The 20,976-nt window shown below is 42.2% G+C and overlaps 1 protein-coding gene across 3 annotated transcripts in view; it reads left to right on the top strand.

The window, feature by feature from the left end:
* ARIH1 (ariadne RBR E3 ubiquitin protein ligase 1) overlaps positions 1 to 20,976 on the top strand; it is a 114,770-nt gene that overhangs the window by 38,142 nt on the left and 55,652 nt on the right. For all 3 annotated transcript variants that reach the window (XM_038418656.2, XM_038418654.2, XM_038418655.2), the window contains exons 2-3: positions 1,181 to 1,248; positions 18,746 to 18,890. In XM_038418656.2, coding sequence (XP_038274584.1) covers positions 1,181 to 1,248; positions 18,746 to 18,890 — 213 coding nt within the window. The remainder of the gene's footprint in view (positions 1 to 1,180; positions 1,249 to 18,745; positions 18,891 to 20,976) is intronic.

The following is a 20,976-nucleotide window of genomic DNA, read 5'->3' as shown; positions in this document are numbered from 1 at the left end:
TTCAGACACCTGGTGGATAGTGGATATCATCTGTAGGGTATCATTAAATTTATAAATCATGTGTGATGGGGACCACATCCTTAAAGAAATGGCTCCCAAACCCCTCTTCTGGCCTTCAAACTATGGCTCCCAAACCCCTCTTCTGGCCTTCAAACTATCTTCCAACCTTGTCAAGTTCATCATCAGAAGTAAGCTCCACATAAATCAGGACCTACCAACTCAAAGTGATACCAGACCCTGCCATAACACATGCAAAACCTGCAGACATATCTCCACTGCTGTGATGAACAATACCTGCCACAACATACTTTAAGATCCCTGGGTCCTACCCATGCCTATTACCACATGTTGTGTACCTCATACAGTGCACTAAATGCTCCAATAACTATGAGGGTGAAATCTAACAATCATTATGCTCTCAAATGAACACTCTCAGAAAAATGCTAAAAGACAAAAACACTGTCTAATCTGTGGGTGAACACTTTTTACACACTCCACCTCTAACTTCAGTCCTCATTCTCAAAGGAAACCTACACACCACCTTCAAAAGACAAGCTTGGGAGCTTAAATTCAGACTTTGCTAGATACTAAAAATCATGGTCTTAACAACAGTAGATTTATGGCTTATTACAACAGTCTGTAATGCACTATCCCCATTTTTTTTGTCCTGTGACTTGCAGGGGTGTTAACAGGACACTTCACCTTGATTGGTTCCTTAGAATGCGTTAACTCCTTATGCTAAACACCTTGTTCCACCTTGTATTTAGCTGTGACTCTTGAGTACCTTTCCCAGACCTGAAGAAGAGCTCTGTGTAGCTCGAAAGCTTCTTTCACCAACAGAAGTTGATCCAATAAAAGATACTACCTCACCCGCCTTGTCTCTTTAGTGATATGCAATAGACATGAAGTTAACTGCTGTGGTGACTTATACGGAGCATTGAGTCTACAACAGTTTTTTGTTCAAACAAGTGTTAAGCCTATTTAATTTTTCAAACGTGCTTATCTACTTGGACTAATAGTTTATCCAGTGTGGAGATGAGGACAATACAACTTATCAATAAACACTTAGTATCCTTGGCCTCCATGTTTGCTTGTCAAGAGCCTTATTCAGGTCCCTGATCACCAATGGACTGAGTTAAGAGTTTACTGTTGTACATTATTTTGTTTTCTCTTTCTCTAGAATCCGGCAACTATCACCAGAATACTACTTAGCCATTTCAACTGGGATAAAGAGAAGCTGATGGAAAGGTAAGTAGCCGCCTTTTTGGTAGATAGACACTTTTCACTTGAAACCCATAAGAAGTGGAGATAAGTGGATTGACCTGGTCATGGATCAGATGAATACAATGTGTATGGAGAATCTATTATGTGAGGTAGAGGAAGTTTTTCCTTTTTATATAGCAGTGCACACTAGCTATTGTTTTAGTACTGATAATTTTCAGAAGCTAATGGGGAAAGTAAATACCTATGAGAAGTATACCTGCTTTTTTTGAGGGGGCATTTGTTGTTCTTGACTCTTTTCCATCCCCCAGTTCCCTGCCAGTTTCATGTGTATATGCTCTGGGAATTTTGTATTTCTGCAAGGATTCCAAATGCCCCTAAGATGGGGTGGGCAAACTATGGCCCGCAGGCCAGATGTGGCCCGCAAGCCATTTTAAGCCAGTCCGCGAGCTCCTGCTGGGGAGTGTGGTCTGCGGCTTGCCCCGCTCTGGCTGGAGAGCTGGGTTGGGGGCTGCACCGCGCGGCTCCTGGAAGCCATGCCATGGCCCCGCTCCGGCTCCTAAGCACTCCAGTGGGAGCAGCAGGGGGTGCCTGCGGATGGGGCAGTGTTCAGAGCCGTCTAGCCGCGCCTCTGGGTAGGAGCCAGAGAAGGGACATGCCACTGCTTCTGGGAGCTGCTTGAGGAAAGTGCCACTCAGAGCCTGCACCCCTGAACCTCACCCCATGCCCCAACCTTCTGCCCCAGCCCTGATTTCCCCCCCAAACCCTCAGTCCCAGCCCACAGCACCCTCTTACACCCCAAACTCCTCATCCTCAGCCCCAACCCAGAGCCCACACCCCCAACCAAAGTCCTCCCTGCCCCACAACCCAACCCCAACTCCAATTTCATGAGCATTCATAGCCCACCATACAATTTCTATTCCCCAATGTGGCCCTCAGGCCGAAAAGTTTGCCGACCTCTTCCCTAGGAGAAGCAAGCACAAACACATTCCTGTTATCTTGCAAATACTTAGATTGGGTGCCTTCTGCATGTCATTCTTGCTTGTTAGTCTTTTTTTTGTGTCTAACATGTTGAGTCTTGGGTGGCCAGAAATAAACTCTGCATTAATCCTGTAGCGACTAAATTGCTCTTGACTGATACAGGGCATCAGTATAGTATGTGCTAGCCTGCCTTGTTTTCATCTTTTGGACGCTGATTTTTTTTCTTTTTTTTGGGGGGGGGGGGGGGGTTGTGGTTTGAACCTTGGGTTTTCTATGGAAAAGTATTTTGCTGCCACCTTTTTGATTTCTAGTCAGTGTTGCCAGAACAAAATGTTTCTTTGCGTTTTCTGGAGTGAAAGAGGGCTTTGCTAGTTTGTGTTGTGTTGTGTTGTTGTGTTTTGCTGTATAACCTCTGAGCCCAACTCCAGGAGCTAGATTGATAACACAGGCCAAATATGATAAGTCTCTGTAAAAGAGAATATGGGAGTCAAGAAAATCAGAGTTCTTATACGAGTTGATTAAACATAGGGACATCAGTCTAGAAACACTGGTAAGACTGCCGTGGTGGTTCTTTATCTTGACGTCCATGGCCTCACTTATCTCCTCCTTGCTGATGTTAGAACTCCACTAATTAAGATAAGAAAAATGTAACTTCAGAGAGAGTGTGTGCGCATGTGCATTGCAGTACTATGGAATCTTGTAGGATAACTGCTTTTTCTGGTCTGTATTGATTACAGGGGGATCTCTGGCCTATGAAGCTGTTTAGAATATGTAGTAATAGGGTGGTCCGTGGCCTGTTATATTGGGTACATGTGGAAACCGTTTCTTTGGTATGTGTTGGGAGCATGTGGTCACTGATCAGTACAGGTTCAGTTAATTGGGGAAGTGATGGTGATGGTGGTGGATGTCCATTCCACATAATGGAATAAGGCAGGATCTCATGTGGCCCATAATGGGGGTATGAAAGGGGTCTGACTTTAGCTAATTAGTGAGTGGATTTGCAGTTCAGATGCTCTTATATAGCTTTGCTGCAGGATAGTAGAGGTCTGTAACAGTAGCTGAACCATATATGGTAGTCAAGACTAAGAGGACAAAGTTAAGGCTGGTATTAAAACCTTAGCCATTCCAAAGTTTTGACATTGAGGTTTTCTGAACTACTGGTACAACTTTCTAGATTCCTGACTTTCAAACATCTTAATATTTTAAGAAGAGCTAATGTTGAAAATAACTTAAGGGTTTTTTGTTTTGGAAGAATGCACTCATGTTGAAGTCACTTAACTTGCTGACTGCAAGCTGTAACATTTGGATTCTTCTACATAAAGCTGCTGTCTCTTTCTGCAGTGTTGTTTGTCTGAATTTCCCATGTTGAGTATTTATTTAAGCCAGGTCAAATTCTAATCCAGCTGCCATCCTGGAGTTTTCACTTTGCAATAGTGGAACATCTAAATATGCTTGCTTAAGCATCAACCCTTTTTCTTGGCTTTCTCACTTACCACCTGTATACTGGCCAGTATAAAGTAGCATCAGTCTGAGAAAGGAAGACCACAAGTGAGATTTTAAGGGGACATTGCTGTTAGATTAGGCATTTTTTAAGAGGGTTTTACAAACCCCAACAGAAACCTTTTAAATATACGTGTATACTTGCAACATCCTTGGGTAAATATCAACCTTGGGTAATGTCATTTATTGTTAAAATGTTTATTTTAACTCTAGGTTTTTGTGCAAAATTTGAAAATTACAACCATAAAACAAGCTCTGTATTAAGTGATCCTTGCCAGCCAGTGCTAATAAACAATATTAACGGCTTGCTAACAATATTTCCTACTACAGTAAGGATATTAAAACAATTTCTCCCAAGCCACTATTGATGCTGCCAATCCTCTCTTCCCAGAAAAGCCCACAGCAAAGCTTTGTAGCACTCCCCTGAAGCTCAGAGGTGCGAAACCAAGGAGTGGGTGGTTGCGAGAAAGTTTGTATTCATTCCTCATAGAGAACACCCAGCCGACAGCCTTTTTTTTTTTTTTTTTTTTTTTTTTTTTATACCAAGGGACTAGCTTGAGCTCTTCTGATGACTTGAGCTGCTGTTGTGTAATATAGTGGTGAGGAGAGAGTCATTTGAGCATTCAGGGCTTTAAATTTAATTCTACCTCAGTGAGTTGGTGGCAGAGCTGGAAATGAGCCCAGAGTCCCAAAACCCATCTTCTGATCTCATCCTTCTATTTCAGTGAGCGGTTTCTATTTAAAAGAATGTGACCACCTACTTAATGTAGATATGGTTAGATATGGTAGTCTTACAAAACCAAATGCATATTTTAAAGTCTTGTTTAGCTTAAATATTCTCTGGCAAGTGTTAACTTGGCATTGTGCTAGTGTAGGTGATACTGAAAATGACTAGTGTTTTCCTTGTCTGAGTAGAGTGGAATCCAGAAGTCCATCAACAGACGGAAAATAAATTCTGTTAAAATGTTTCCTTAGCATTATACCTTTTTTTAAAGAAAATGACTTTTGACCACACACTGTCCACTTAAACATCCTCCTCTGCAGTGCTGGGGAGTCAGACATAACAATGTTTGTAGCACTTACTGGTTCTTAATATTATCAAAATGGGGTGCCTAATATGAAGCACATAAATAAGCCTGATTTTTTTCATAGATACTGAGTACCCACATATCCTATTGCCTGACTTCAGTGGTATAAAACACTTCCTCTTAAATTATAAGAAGTCAGTAACATGGGTGAAAGCTATCATGATACAGTCTTTTCTCAGAACATGGAGATCTCCTCTCTGTCCCTGGCACATTTTGCAATTGTCGTGCACATTTTATATTGAACAGGTTAATTTTTATACATTTGTGATGACACTTTTGGTGTGGCATTATGTAGAGTCCAAATCATGGTCTGTGAATTTCTTATACTCAGAGCAGATTCTGTATAGTGGTATTAGCAAGACATTTAGTCGAGAACCAATTTTATCCAATGACTAAGCATCCATTGTCCTCCATGTGTGTCTGAAAGCAAAATTGGTGTTTGGAAAGGATCGCTGGAGGATTGAGGCTTGCATGGAAGTAATATTAGATGCGCAACATGCTGCACAATTCCAGGAGAACAAAAAATGCTCAAGTATCGCTATTGCCCTCTCTTGATATCAATGATTTATGCTGCTGTCATTGCAGTTGGCAGGATGCTGGTGCTTAAATTTCCCCAAAGCTTGAACATGCCTCTGGATGTATAAATGTTACCAGTTAGTTTGTGACAGAAAAATATCATATAGAGAATAAGGGTGTATATTTTTGGAAAAGACAGAAATGTGCTTGGAACTGAAGTTTTGCTATCTTCCATAATTTACTCTTATGTAGCAGCTCACAGCCGTGGCATCTGAATCCCTTCACTGCTGAGCATATCAGAAAGATGAATCTAGGATTTTTCCATTGAAGTGTCTTCTAAATGTTTACTTTCCATGATCAGATGTGGTAGTCTTCAGCTTATGGAGTAGTATGTTTAGTTTTGTTTTCTAATATTTCTACTTCTGAAGATGAGTTGGCATGGGATCGAGACTACAAGACACCAGCTCTCAGGATCCTAAACTCTCTTCCTTCTAGCCCTTGGCTCAACCTCTCTTCAAAGTTTTTTAATGGTCAGCCTGAGTTAGTCCACCTGTACATATGTGAAGTTTATTAAGTGAACTTTCATGACTTTCTAGCCACTGACCTGACATCCCTTCTTTGGATACTGAAAAAGGGTATACTTGTTACTCAGTCTTCAAGCTCAGCACTAGTCTGAAAATGACTGTTAAAATGGTATTGTGTGGGGTGCTATGTTCATGTCTCAATGATTTTATGGCAAACGCTTGTGGTTGACAAGGAAAAATCACTGTTTACCCACTATATAAACTCAGCCTGGGATGTGACAGTCGGGCTCGGTTTTGTCCTCATACATCACCAGCATGAACATGAACATGAACTTTTTCCCAGGATAGGGAATGTAGGTCCATTATCTTAGGGCTTGTCTTTAACTTCAGTGGTGCTGCTGACCTACTCATGTTCATACACACACATCTCTTGGGTAAGTTAGCTGGAGCTGAAAGCACCAGCTATCTGGTAAATTGGAGGGTGGGTTGAAGTTGAGTGCTGCTGATGCTCAAGTTAGTAATGCAATGGGATGCAACAGCTCATCATGTGCTAACCTGATCACTCTGTGTAGTTCTAGTGGTATTTTTTTTTTTTTTGTGTCTGCTCTCACTTGAGCTAGCTAGGCTAGGCTAGCTTGAATGTAGTAACTCAAACCATCTGTTGCAGTGAAGGCAAACCCTAGTGATATTTTTTCCTCCAGCAGAAAACTCTGTGATTCAGTACTTCATTCTTTATTTAACCCCAAAGCATAGTAGCAAATAGTGTGGTGACAGTAGACTTAGCATCAGTGCCAGTTAGTGCCTCCTACCAGGAGTTTTGAGTCATGACAATGAAAGAAGAATGAATTGTTTGGATTTTCTTCAATTCTCTATCATAGGCCAATCTAGTGTCCAGCAGAAAAATCTAGTTAGTTTTAATGGGTTTGTGGAAGCTGCCCTCAGAGATTCTACGGTATGTATTGATAGCTCTGTCAAATTTGGCCGAACTTTTTTGTAAAGATGAACTTTTAAAATACCTACTTCCAGTGGATGTGCTTCCATGAGATTTACAAATTCCAATGAAAGTACTTTAAACATAAATGCCCCTATTATGTTTGCAACCCAAATATTGTGATGATACATGAGAATACATCACGCCTATACAGGTCATCGGCATGTACTTCTACAGAGCCATAGTCCTTAACACAATTGAGTCCATTAAGGACTTCAGGGAAGGCTGACTATAGTATTCAAATCCTTGCTTTGACACTTTATAGAAATGGTTGCCTTGGTTTGCCACCGTAGGCCTCTGGGGGCAGCATAGTTGACTCAGTGAAAGATGTGTTGGCTGTATATCATAGATAAGCTGTGGCATAGCATGTTTACTGTACTCTGCATGCAACAGATAGCAGTTGCGGCCACGATCTCCTCATATAACTTCACATCAAATATTGAGATTCTTGGATTTGTAATATTTATTTTGGAGGTAATTCCAATGTCCATGTAATGCATTTTACTTCCAATTATTGATAGATACTCTGAATTTTAACTTCATGTTAATACAGCTTTTGTCTGGGAATGATATAAGATTGTCAAAGGCACACGACAGTTAAGCACTTAATTCCTTTTGAAAGTCATTGATAGTGGGCACCTACACTCTCCCCCTTAATCACTTGAAATCTGTGTCCTTTAATTTAAAAAAAAAAATTGTCTGCTGGAACAACTAATACCCATTGAGATCATTTTCCAAATGCCCCTGGCATGTTTCCATATTACAGTAAAACCTCTTTTATCCGGCACTTGCATTCCCATGCCCCTGCCCCGCACCTCTCCCACACTCAAAACCCCTCCCTCTGAGTTAACCAGCATTTTTAATTTACTGGTACTGCCCCGTTCCCCCAGCATGCCGGTTAAAAAAGCTTTTACTGTACTCGGATCTCCAGTCTAAGTACAGAATTTTGTTTACATGGAAGAAAATACCTTTTGAATGTAAAACTTTTCATGTGCAATTGTGATCAGAATGACTGTTTACTAAAGATTAGTTGAAAGGGGAACTTGAAAATGCATTCACACTATCATCTGCTAATAACTCCCGTTAAACCAGGGAAGTTGCTTAATAGCATGTGAGTTCTGAGAGTGAGTCTTGTTGTTACTAAGAGGATCATAGATTCATAGAAGATTAGGGTTGGAAGAGACATCACGTCATCACTAAGTCCAACCCCCTGCTCAAAGCAGGACCAACCCCAACTAAATCATCCCAGCCAGGGCTTTGTCAAGCTGGGCCTTAAAAACCTCTAAGAATGGAGATTCCATCACCTCCTTAGGTAACCCATTCTAGTGTTTCACCACCCTCCTAGTGAAGTAGTTTTTCCTAATAGTGTCCTTGAACCTCATATAGACTAGATGGGCAACAAGAATGTCTTAGTTAAAAGATGGACTCCCTAATGCCTATACTCCCCAGTGAGCATAATTCTATCAAGTGTGAAGAATGGACATGATTTAAATTCTCTAGTTTAAAACTAGAAATTAAGACCATGATTCAGTGCTGGATAGCTGATATCCTATATACTCATAAGTGGGAATTCATTTGCTATATTTGTGGACACTTACCTAAATTAGAATTCATATAATTCCATTGCACAGGAATCTGGCTCTGATAGTTAATGCAAAAACTTAAAATACAACATTGTAATAAACAGCATTACAACTTTGTAAGAAACACTCAATTGGAGACACTACGTAAGACTCAAGTTACTACTTCATGTCAGACTGTTTCTACTCAGATTTTCAGAACTTGAGAAATGACTAAATGCCCTAGCCTGAAGGTCTTTCATACAAATTTGTCTGATACGTTGCTATTTACAGTGGAATGTAAATTGTGCTGTTCTTCTGGGATTGACATTATCTTCTGTTCCAGTTACGTTTCTGCAACAAGCAAAAATGTCATTAAAATAAATAGATATCGCTGAATGCGTATAGGGAGCAGATCTCTTTCAGTAAGCAGGTGCTATTTTTATATAGTCACTTTCCAGAGTGAGAGACTCAAATACAGTAATCCTGTACTAGGAAAATGTGGTTTTTAAAAACGCTGACCTGGATATCCACACTGTCTAACAAATCCTTGTAACTAATTGCCATGTCGTACATCATCTTTGTCTGTTTGCATATTTCTGTAAATCTCTTCACGCAGCATCCAAGAATATTTAAATAGTCACATCAGTTTCTTCAAAATGTGGCTAAGTCTTGAAGTAGGAAATAGGTGGAATAAAAATTTCATTTATTATGAGCCTTCCAGATCCAGCATAGCTCAGAGTGAGCTGAACTGTACTATTTGTGCATCAGAATTGTTTACAAAGCTCCAATTAGAGGGGTAGTTACTCACCCAAATCCTCTGAAACTAATGGGGTGCACAACTGTCAGAGCAAAGTCTGGCCTACAGACTCTCCCTTCAGTCAATCCCACCAGTGCATGATTTTGACTCTGGTAGGCCCCTTCTGGCAGTGCTAAATCCCTGACCCTTTTTTTGAGGATCATGTATTACCAAAATGCTTGAAACTGATTTGAAGAAAGTTGAACATGTGATTTGTACTTAGAGGTATCTCGGTGCTTCCAAATCTGCTCTAAAATTTTCCAAGTAATTCCAGTTTACTTGTGAGTCTAACTCTGAGCGAGCTTTATCCCCAACCTTTAGTGCAGTATGACGTGTTGAGGAACATTTTTAAACTTTTCACGTTGTAACTGTGTAGTAGCTGCTTTTGGCAAAAATTGGAAGGAAGGAGGGAGCAGAAATAGTTGCTCTGAAATTGTAACTAATTTAGCATTTAGAAGAGAAAGACAACCTCAGGTGAAAAGTAGTGGCTAGTGGTGAAAAGATGATCAATGGGACACAGTAATACCAAGGTACAAAACATATACAAATGACAGAGTAGGTCATACTGCTGGAGGAGTGGCACTATATATGAAAGAAAACATAGTCAAATATAATAACTTTAAATAAATCAAACTGTACCATTGAATTTCTATGAATAGAAATTCCATACTTGAATAATAGTACAGCAGTAGGAATATACTATGAACCACATGACCAGAATGGTGGCTGCAAAATGCTAAAGTAGATTAGAGAGGCTATGAAAACTGAAACTGAAATAATAGGGTGGGGGTTTTCAGTTATCCTCATATTGACTGGGAACATGTCACCTCGAGATGGGATACAGAGATGAAAATTTCTAGACACCATTAATGACTACTTCTTGGACCAGGTAGTCCTGGAATCCACAAGGGGAGAGGCAATTCGTGATTGAATTCTAAATGGCACGCAGGATCTGGTCCAAGAGGTGAATATAGCTGAGCTGCTCATTAATAATTAAGGATATAATTTGGTCACGAAGGTGATGGAATCCATGACTTTAACAAACCTCTGACTTCCACATCATCCCTGGGTGGCGGGGCTCAGGCTGCCAGGCTGTGACTTTTAATAAAAATCCCTGTGCCAAAATCTTAACCCTAGTGATCATAATGAAATTAAATTTTATATCCTTGGGGGGGGGGAAAGGGGAGGGGGGAAAATACCAGTGAAACCAACCCAATAATGTTTAACTTAAAAAAAGGGACCTACACAAAAATGAGGAAGAAAGTTGAACAGAAAAGGAATAGTTGCAAGAGTGAAATGCCTGCCAGCAGCATAGAAACATTTTTAAAATACCATACTAGAGGCTCAAACTAAATGTATATCCCAAATAATAGTAATAAAAACAGAGGGCCAAAAATGCCACTGTGACTAAACAGAGTAAAAGAGGTAGTTAGAGACAGATATCCATTAAAAGTCAGATCCCACTGAGGAGAATATTAAGAAGCATAAATTCTGGCAAGTAGAGTATAAAAATGTAATTAGGCAGGCCAAAAGAGAATTCAGAGAGCAACTAGCAAAAGACACACAAACTAACAGCAAAAATGTTAAGTACATCAGAAGCAAGAAGCTTGCCAAACAATTAGTGGGGCCACTGAACAATCGAGGAACTCTAAAGGAGCACTCAAGGAATACAAGGTTATTGCAGAGAAGCTAAATGAACTATCTGCACTAGTCTTCACTGAAGAGGATGCGAGGGAGATTCTCACACCTGAGCCATTCTTTTTAGGTGACACATCTGAGGAAACCATCCCAGCTTGAGGTTTTGGAACAAAGTGATCAATTGAACAGTCACTGAGTTCTGAAAGAACTCAAATATGGAATAACAGAATTACTAACTGTGGTATGTAACCTACCACTTTAATCAGCCTCTGTACCAGATGATGGGAGGATAGTTAATATGACTTTTTTTTTTTTTTTAAAAAACTCCAGGAACTCTCATGACAATTACGGGCTAGTAAACCTAACTTCAGTACCAGGCAAATTGGTTGAAACTATTGTAAAAAACAAAATTATCAGACACGTATATGAACATGATATGTTGGAGGGGGGGAAAGAGTCAACATGGCTTTTGTAAATGGAAATCATGCCTTACCAATCTATTAGAATTCTTTGAAGGTGTCAACAAGCATGTGGACAAGAGTGAGTCAGTGGATATAATGTACTTGGACTTTCAGAAAGCCTTTGACAAGGTCTCTCACCAAAGGCTGTAAGCAAAGTAAGGATTCATGGGATAAGTGGAAAGGTTCTCTAATTGATCAGTAACTCATTAAAGGCTAGGAAACAAAAGGTAGGAATAAATGCTCCGTTTTCACAGTGGAGAGAGGTAAACAGTGATGTCTCCCAGGGACTGCGAAAAATTACAAAGGGATCTCACAAAACTGGGTGGCGGGGCAACAAAATGGCAGATGAAATTCAATGTCGATAAATGCAAAATAATTTGCATTGTAAATCTAGTTGGGAATATTTTTTCCAAAGTGATGGGGTCTAAATTAGCTGTTACCATTCAAGAAAGAGATCTTAGAGTCATTGTGGCTAGTTCTCCGAAAACATCCATTCAATGTGCAGCAGCAGTGGAAAAAAGCTAACAATGTTAGGAACAATTAGGAAAGGGATGTATAATAAGAGAAAAATATAATCCATTGTACACACACACACACACACCTCGATTACTGTGTGCATTTCTGGTCACCCCATCTCAAAGATATTAGAAATGGAGAAGGGCAACAAAAATGACTGAGGGTACGGAACAGCTTCCATATGATGGGAGGTTAAAAAGACTGGGACTGTTCATCTTGGAAAAAGGGAATATTAAGGGAGAAGATGATGGAGGTCTATCAAATCATAAATGATGTGGAGAAAGTGAATAAGGAAGTGTTATTTACCCCTTCACATAACACAAGAACCAGGTGTCACCCCGTGAAATTAATAGACAGCAGATTTAAAACTAACATAAAGTACTTCTTCATACAACACGCAGTGAAGCTGTTGAACTTATTGTCAGGGGATGTGAAGGCCCAAAGAATAACTGGGTTCATAAAACATGTTCATCTATGTGTCTGATAATTCTGTTCTTTTCCATAGTTTCAGCCAATTTGCCTGGTACTGAAGTTAGGTTTACCGCCCTGTAATTGCTATGGGAGTCCCTGGAGCCTTTTTTTGTGTTTTAAATCAGTGTCATATAAACTATCCACCCATCATCTGATACAGAGGCTGATTGAAGTGATGGATTACATACCACAGTTTCATCACATCCGATGAAGTGAGCTGTAGCTTATGAAAGCTTGTGCTTAAATAAATTTGTTAGTCTCTAATGTGCCACAAGTACTCCTTTTCTTTATACCACAGTTAGTTCCTTCAGAACTCAGGTGAATACCATTTGGTCCTGGTGACTTATTACCAGCACCTTGATTGTCCAGTGGCCCCACTGATTATTTGGTAGGCTTCCTGCTTCTGATGTACGTGAAATTTTTTTTGCTGTTATTTGTCTTTCGCTAGTTGCTCTTTGAATTCTCTTTTGGCCTGCCTAATACTTTTACACTTGACTTGCTAGATGACTTGACATTGATAAAATAAACGAATATAATGTGTATGCAATGAGTTTGTTTGTTAAAGCATCCTAGATTTTTTTGGCTCCATATCTTACTATATTTGAAGAGAATTGCAAGCTGTGTGGTCTCTCAACTAACATCAAAGAACCGTGCCAAGGTCCAATCTATTCTGTTCCCAAATTTACCACTTCCTGCAGAATTCAGAAATTTTACATTGAGCTTTAATGCCTATGCTGTTTATCTGAGTCTGCAAACAACTGCCGTAACAGATGTGAGTTGGCCCCATTATCTTAATGGTATGTTAACTCATAACCCTAATGACATTTGAAATGTCAGCATGGTTATATAAACTGACTGGTGTGGAATAATGCCAAATGAATATGCTCAATTTGTTGGGTGCAATGGTGGATATTGAGATTGGAATAGTAGGGTAACAGTTGGCATGGGGAAACTAGAAGTTCAGGTCTCCAGCCTGTCCTTAAAGGAGAGTGGGGGAGAGACATCCCCATCCCACTCCTAAAAGCCTCAACACCTTCTTGTGAGGGGACAGATCCCTAAAATATCTCCATTTCCCCAGGGATCAAAAGCCTGTTCTCCAATACCACTGCTGGAACACTATCTCAAACAAGTGTAATTCATTAAAACTCCATTCTTAAATTTACCTGAATCTGTGGCACCACAGTGCTACAAATCAGAGTCCTTGCTGCAACATTTATGACCAGCTTGTAGGTAGGGTCCTCTGTAGTTTGCCTCGGGTACTCTACACGCTGAGAAAATAGCTTAGCTGTGTTGAATTGTTTTAGGTGATACTACATTGGGAAATGGACTAAATGATCCCTAATAGGAAGCTTCTGACTTAGTTTTCTGAACAGTTTTCAAGAACATAAAAGGTTATTACAAGGAGGAGGGAGAAAAATTGTTGTTCTTAACCTCTGAGGATAGGACAAAAAGCAATGGGCTTAAATTGCAGCAAGGGCTGTTTAGGTTGGATATTAGGAAAAACTTCCTAACTGTCAGAGAAGTTAAGCACTGGAATAAATTGCCTAGGGAGGTTGTGGAATCTCCATCATTGGGGATTTTTAAGAGGGAGTTGGACAAACACCTATCAGGGACGGTGTAGATCAGAGACGGGCAAACTTTTTTTGGCCTGAGGGCTGCATAGGATTTCTGAAATTGTGTGGAGGGCCGGTTAAGGGAGGTTGTGCCTCCCCAAACAGCCAGGCATGGTCTGCCCCTGCCCCCTATCTGACCCCCCACACTTCTTACCCCGACAGCCCCACCGGGACTTCTGCCCCATCCACCCCCCCCACCCCCCCGTTCCCTGACTGCACCTGGGACCCCTGCCCCATCCAGGGACCCCTTCTCCCTGACAGCCCCTTGACCCCTCACCCCTAACTGCCCCCCACCTCCCCATTCAACCCCCCCTTCCTGACTGCCCATCCAACCACCCCTTCTCCCTGTCCCCTACCCCCTTACCACGTTGTCTGGAGCACCGGGGGCTGGCAGCGTAGCTGCACCAGGACAGGCAGCCACGCCACACACCACACTGGGTCAGGCTGGCCCTTGCAGCCCTGTTGCCCAGAGCATAGCAGTGTGGCTGCGGGGGAGTGGGGACAGCATTCTGGACCAGGAGCTCAGGGGCTGGGCCGGGCTGGGCAGGACGGTCCCGCGGGCCGTAGTTTGCCCACCTCTGGTCTAGATAATACTTGAGTGCAGGGGACTGGACTAGATGACCTCTTGAGGTCCCTTCCAGTTCTATGATTATACCATAAGAAGTTTGCTCATGTCCTTAGTATCTCTTTCTTTGTGAATGTTTTGACATCCCTTTTAGGCTCATTGAATCAATTTTGGTTCTCATTTTACATCCTTTCTTTGTCATTAGAACTTGCAAACAATTCTGGCGCACAAGAAGCAGAATTCTTACCCTTAATGGTGGTAGAGAATAGAATTTCATTTACAAAATATTAATAGGCTTTTAATTTGGCGTGTAAAGCCTTTTAATACATGTACAGCTCAGGGAGATTTGCTGAAAACTCCTGGGCTCTAGAACAATTGAAGCAGCGTTAGCCCCACCTGACAGGTAGGAGAGGTTAGCTAGTTACTCTTCCGGCTGGCACAGTCCCGGGCTTTGCATGAGAAGGCTGTTTCTTTGCAACAAGAACCTTGGACTGCCCAGTGAGAGGAGGCTTTGTAGTTCCCACTAGAGACCAGCATTCTGATGCCTTGATTTGGGGGCAAAATAGATAATGTGGTTTTTAAAGACTTTCTTTGACCATGACTGGTTCTCCACACACCTAGCTACATGGACAAATGTCTGCTGGGAATAGAATTAAGACAATCAAATCCAGTTCTACTGAATCACTATCCAAATTTGTTAGTCTCTAAGGTGCCACAAGTCCTCCTTTTTGTTTTTGCGGATACAGACTAACACGGCTGCTGCTCTGAAACCTATCGGATGGTGGTAACTTTAGGGCAATCACCACCTGGGTTAGATTTAACTGTCTAACTTTTTTTGGGGGGGAGGAAGAGCTGTCGCAACAAATTGCCCTTTTTGTTCCCCCATGTTGAGCCATTTGCAATGAAATGAGTTCATCTGTCTGGCTTCGTGAGTCACCTGGAACTGCCACAGCCACATGGAAGAACTTGTGATGTTTTGATGTGTTTTCAAAGTCAAATCCTCTTGCTGCTCTGTAATTCACAGAGAAGGGAATGATTATCTTCCTGAACTCTTCTGCCAAAGTGCTCTTCAACTTGCCAGCCTTGTGATGGAGGAGGAGGGGCGGGTAGCAGTGGCTGTGAGACTTGGAAGTAAAGTGGTGCCTTTTTTAAAAGGGAAGTGGGGTGGGGAATGAAGATGAAGAATGAATAATGGCAAATTGAAAATCACTCGGGGAAAATTTTTTCTCCTTTGTTTTATAGTGTATTTTAACCTGTCCCGAGCATGGAAGCCTGTCTGCTTGGGACACCACTTAGCTAATAAAACACTTCATGTTAAAATGTTGATGATGGATTAGATACTCCTGGGGGACATTCTGCACCAATAATAAAAATAAAAATCTGCGCACAATATTTTAAAACTCTGCAAATGTTATTTGTTATAATCATAATCATGCTGGTTTCAGTTATTTTAGTAATTTATTTCCAAATACCCATCACAAGTATGTCTGTAACAGTACAGACACACACACAAATTCCCCCAGGAGTAGAGAGTTAAAGAAACCTCTATGACAACCCAATTCCTGTTTCTCTGCCCCCTTCCCCCCCAGAGCCCAGTTGGGGGGCCAGACACTCTCAACCTCTCCCCCAGAGCCCACCTGTGGGTCCCCCCAGCCAATATACCTGAACCACCACCTCTCCAGAGCCCAACCATGGGGACCCCTAGCCCAGATACTCACACCCATCCCCCACACTCCCAGAGTCCAGGGATTTAGAAGGAGAAATAGCTTGATGCTCGGTCCCAGGCTTGCACTGATTTTCCTGCACACCGTCCTCTCCTTCCCTCAGGGCATGCTGGGAACTGCAGCTGCCAGGAACCCTCTAGCTCCCTCTCCCTTCCCCCAGCAGTGTCTTCTGTGTACCAGCTGGGCTTTGCCGAGTCCAGGGGTGGTTAGCACTGCAGCCCATTTCTGTGGGGGGGAAAGGAAATTCTGCATGCACGTTAATTTTGGCAAAATTCTGCATTGTGCAGTGGCCCAGAATTCCCCCAGGAATAATTTAGAGAGGAAAGAGGGTGTAGTGGTTAGGGTGCTAGCCTACAACTTGGGAGACTTAGTTCATTTCCTGGTCCATCACATGCAATTTACTTAGTGTTTGTGCCTCTTTTATCCATACCTCAGAGGTGTTGAGAGAATAAAATAATTAGATTGTAAGGCATTCTGATAGTAGAATAATGGGGGGCTATATAAATGCCATAGTTCATTTGTCACAATACTGATTTGAAGGCTTGAGAACTTTCAACATTTGTCTCAAACTTAGCTCCCTGTAGAATTTTTTAGGAAAAATTCTGCTTCTTGTGTGTCAGAATTGTTTGCAAGTTCTAATTACAGGGCCAGTTTCACTTAGGGAAACCGTCTAGAATCCCCAGTGCAATTCACTGCCTTCAAATTCTAGATTCTGAGCCAGACACACCTCCTCTATTATGTCAAGTAGCTCTCAGGTTCCCTGAGTTGATCTGATGGTGATACTGTGACAGAGTAGGGTGCTGCAATCTGCCATCAGAAGTAAGCACAGTCTACAGTGGTATTAAACATCTAATATTTAAATTGTAATACAATCCTAAAATAGGAAAAAAAAATCTTTGCTTAATACGTAACTAGCACTGGTCAGAACATTTATCAGATTTTGACAAACAAATAACTTTGACAGGTTTGATATTTTTCTACTGGCTCTACCCACAGTTTCTTTACTTGCTGCAAACCTGAATGCCAGGTTAGGTCAGTCATGCAGGGAAATGGAGCATACAAACTCTGCCTGAGACCTTGGGATGGATTTGGCAATAAAAGCTAAAGAGAAGTTACATGCTTGGGGCAGATCTACGTTACAAACTTGCATCAGGGCAGCTGCAGTGCTTATGGTGAAGACTGTCTAAGGCAACGGGAGACAGTTCTCCCGTCAGCTTAATAACTCTACCTCCACAAAAGGCGGTAGGTATGTCAATTGGAGAAGCTCTTCTGCTGACATAGCACTGTCTGCATGGGGCAGGTGGGGTTTAAGGTCAGTATAACTGTTACTCGGTGTGTTTTTTCACCTCCCCGAGCAACGTAGTTACACTGAGGTAAGTGTGTAGTGTAGACCTGGCCTTGGTCTCTCTTTTTTGTTTTCTTGTCTGAGTAAGGCCTGTCCCTTTGAATAAGGACATGATTACTGTTCTGGAGCTTTCCTGTGGATGAGGCTGGAGCTCAGACAAAATAAACCAGATAACCTTTCCTGTCTCAGTCTATTTACCTGGCGCAAAAGGCTCCAAGGGTGTTACAAACTAGTGTAAAGGAATTGAATTGTAAGAAGAACTCTTCCTGTTTCTCCTTTAACTTAAGCTTCTTTTGATCAAAGGGCACTGGAATATACACTCACTTGGACTTTCTCTGTGGTTTCATCTGTGGCTTTCTATGCTAATTGCCTATTAGTCTTCCAGCTGTCAGGATGGAAACGGCTGTCTGTGGGACTGAAGCACTCTAATCAAATTGTTCTGTCAACTTGTTTATCTGTCTCATTCTCATTGCCCTGTACAATATCAATTTTTAAAAAACAGCTTGCTTTTTTAAATAGCTAGTGACTGTCAGAAAACCTAACCAGCGTTTTGACTCCAAAACACATCATTACTTCTGCTTTACTGGACATGAATCAAATTGTCCTATGCAATTTTATTGAAGGATGCCTTTGTTCCTGTTTCCCAATTCAGGCAATACCTAGTTGTCACTCAAATTCATAATCACACAATCTAAGTTTTACTTTATTATAGGAAGAGAAGGTTAAACGTATGCTTGGTCTTCATCTCCCTCAGATTTGTGTACTAACTTGGCTGGAATGCACATGGGGACTTGGCAGTGCCCTGTGACACACCCATAGGTTTCCATGGGAAATGGACTCAGGCCCCCAAATCTCCTTTAAAGTTATACATTTGCTAGTTTCCTAAGCCTTTATAGTACAGTCTTGACCAGTGTTCAAATGAAGGGTTATTGTCTGGACCTATTCTTTTTAAAAGTAATAGGACTTCGAACAGTTTTTTTCCTGAAACTCTGGACATAACTGTGAATTTAGTACAATTTACTCAAAAGCACAACCTGATCAAAGACACTAACACAGCATTTGAATTGAAATTGTCCTCTGCTACAAGAAAAATTCTTTAATTCATCGAAAATTAGGGTCTACCTTCTTTGAAAAGAGAGAATTGTTAGATAATTATTGCCTCTGTTTTATTTCTGTTTATATTTTTAAGTGTGATGGTTACATTCTCATCCCCTTCCTGTGTGCATCATGCAGGTATTTTGATGGCAACCTGGAGAAGCTTTTTGCTGAGTGTCATGTAATTAACCCAAGTAAAAAGTCTCGAACACGTCAGATGAACACAAGGTCATCAGCCCAGGACATGCCTTGTCAGATCTGCTATCTGAACTACCCCAACTCGGTGAGTACCTGGCAGCTCAAGGCACAGGGCAATTGTTTATAGCTCAGTGCAAGTCTCTTCTTAAATTGAAGAATCGCTTGTTTTATGGGCAAACTGATTATTTTAAATATGTTACCACTTAAAACCTGTGTAAGCACTGAGAAATAAGAAAGCTGCTCCAAACAAAAAAATGCCTTTTCAAAGGGACATTAAAGTCACTAGAGCAGGGTTTCTCAAACTTCATTGCACTGCGACCCCCTTCTGACAACACAAATTACTTTGAGACCCCAGGAAGGGGGACCGAAGCTTGAGGCGTGCCCCCCTTTCCCCCTGACCCTAGGGAGTGCAGAAGCTTGAGGGCTTCAGCCCTGGGTGGTGGGGCTTGGACTTTGGCTTCAGTCTCAGGCCCCAGCAAATTTAACAGCCCTGGCAACCCTATTAAAACAAGGTTGTGACCCACTTTGGGGTCCCAACCCACAGTTTGAGAACCACTGCACTAGGGATTGAAACTTCTAATCTGTTGTAGGCCCCAGTATCTTATAGAAGCACATTAAATCCAATTGATATGGCAGGGACTATGGAATTATGTAATCCTCCTCCCCCCTTTCTCCCCAGGAATCCTCTACTTTTAATTCCTGCTCTTGAGTTCAGAACAGAATGTTTAAAAACCACTTTCTTTCCTCTTAGTCACTGTTTTTTAAAAATAAACCCAAATTCAAAATTTTAACTATTTTAGGTTGTTTACAGTGAAAATTAACTATAGTTTGTCATCTTGCTGAAAATCAGTTTCCGATTTCCATTTTGGATCTCATGTACAAGCACAAGGATGCAATGTAGCGTTTGGAACGCTGCAGAGGAATAACTTGTGTAATAAGGTGTTTCTAATGTGTTCACTTTAAAAAAAAAAAAATTCTACTTTTCAGGTTTCAAGTTTGCAAACTGTGATAGGATCATATTTGGGGGGATGACTGTTCTTGAGAATTAAAGATTTCAAACTATAGGATATAATTTTCTCTCTAATTCTGTTGTGCTACTCCATATGACTAAATCTAGGTTTTTCCTACCAGTGGATGGCGACAAAGATTCGTTTTTTAATTAAGGCCTAATATTTGCAATATGAACATGAATTGAGGATGGGATGGTAATTCATCAGAAGCAAAAACGGCTACAAGCACATCTTCAAACTTCAAAGTTTTGCAAATGCCAGTTCTGATTTTTTTATGCAGATACAGTAGAACGGGGTGGGCAAACTATGGCTTGCTGCCGAGATTCGGCCCATCGGGGCTTTGGATCCCGTCCATGGGATTGCCACCCCTGTGGCGCTGCAGAGCTAAGGCAGTCTCCCTGCCTTCTCTGGCCCCGCACTGCTCCCGGAAGTGGCCAGCACCATGTCCCTGTGGAGCAGGGGGCAGAGGGCTCTGTGCACTGCCCTAGCCTGCAGGCACTGCCCCCCGGGATTGGCCGGGAATGGGGAACCACAGCCCCACAGATGAGGACAGAGTGCAGAGCCCTCTGTCCCCTCCCTCCCCTGCCCCCAGGGGCTGCAGGGACGTGGTGTCGGCCGCTTCTGGGAGCGGCACAGGGCCAGGGCAGGCAGGGAGCCTGCCTGAATGCGCTACTGTCACCCCAGAGCTGCTCACGATAGGCAGCGCTGGGCCAGAGCCCACACTCCGAACCCCTGCAATCTGCACCCCAACCCTGAGCCCCCTGCTGCACTCCTCCTGCACCCCAACCCTGTGCCCTGAGCCCCCTGCTGCACCCCCCAAGCCCCTGCCCTGAGCCCCTTCCCGCACTCCCTCCTGCGCCCCAAGCCCGTGCCCTGAGTCCCTTCCCGCACCCCAACCCCCTGCCCCAGCCCTACATTCATGGCCCTGCATGCAATTTCCCCACCTAAATGTGGCCCCCGGGCCAAAAAGCTTGCCCACCCCTGCAGTAAACCTCAAAGATATGAGCCCCAGAGTTAGACTTACTGGTGAACCAGACACCCTGTGGAACAGTGTGCCCTCAATCAGGCAGCAGCGCAAACCAAAAAAAGAGCAAAGGCTCAGTGCTTCAGCCATGGGGGGGTTGGGGCTGCAGCCGCCCCGGGGAATGGCGGGTTGTCAGG

Source organism: Dermochelys coriacea, chromosome 10 (assembly GCF_009764565.3).
Source record: "Dermochelys coriacea isolate rDerCor1 chromosome 10, rDerCor1.pri.v4, whole genome shotgun sequence".
In the NCBI taxonomy this organism is placed as follows: domain Eukaryota; kingdom Metazoa; phylum Chordata; order Testudines; family Dermochelyidae; genus Dermochelys; species Dermochelys coriacea.
This window is presented reverse-complemented; position numbering and strand designations above follow the sequence as displayed.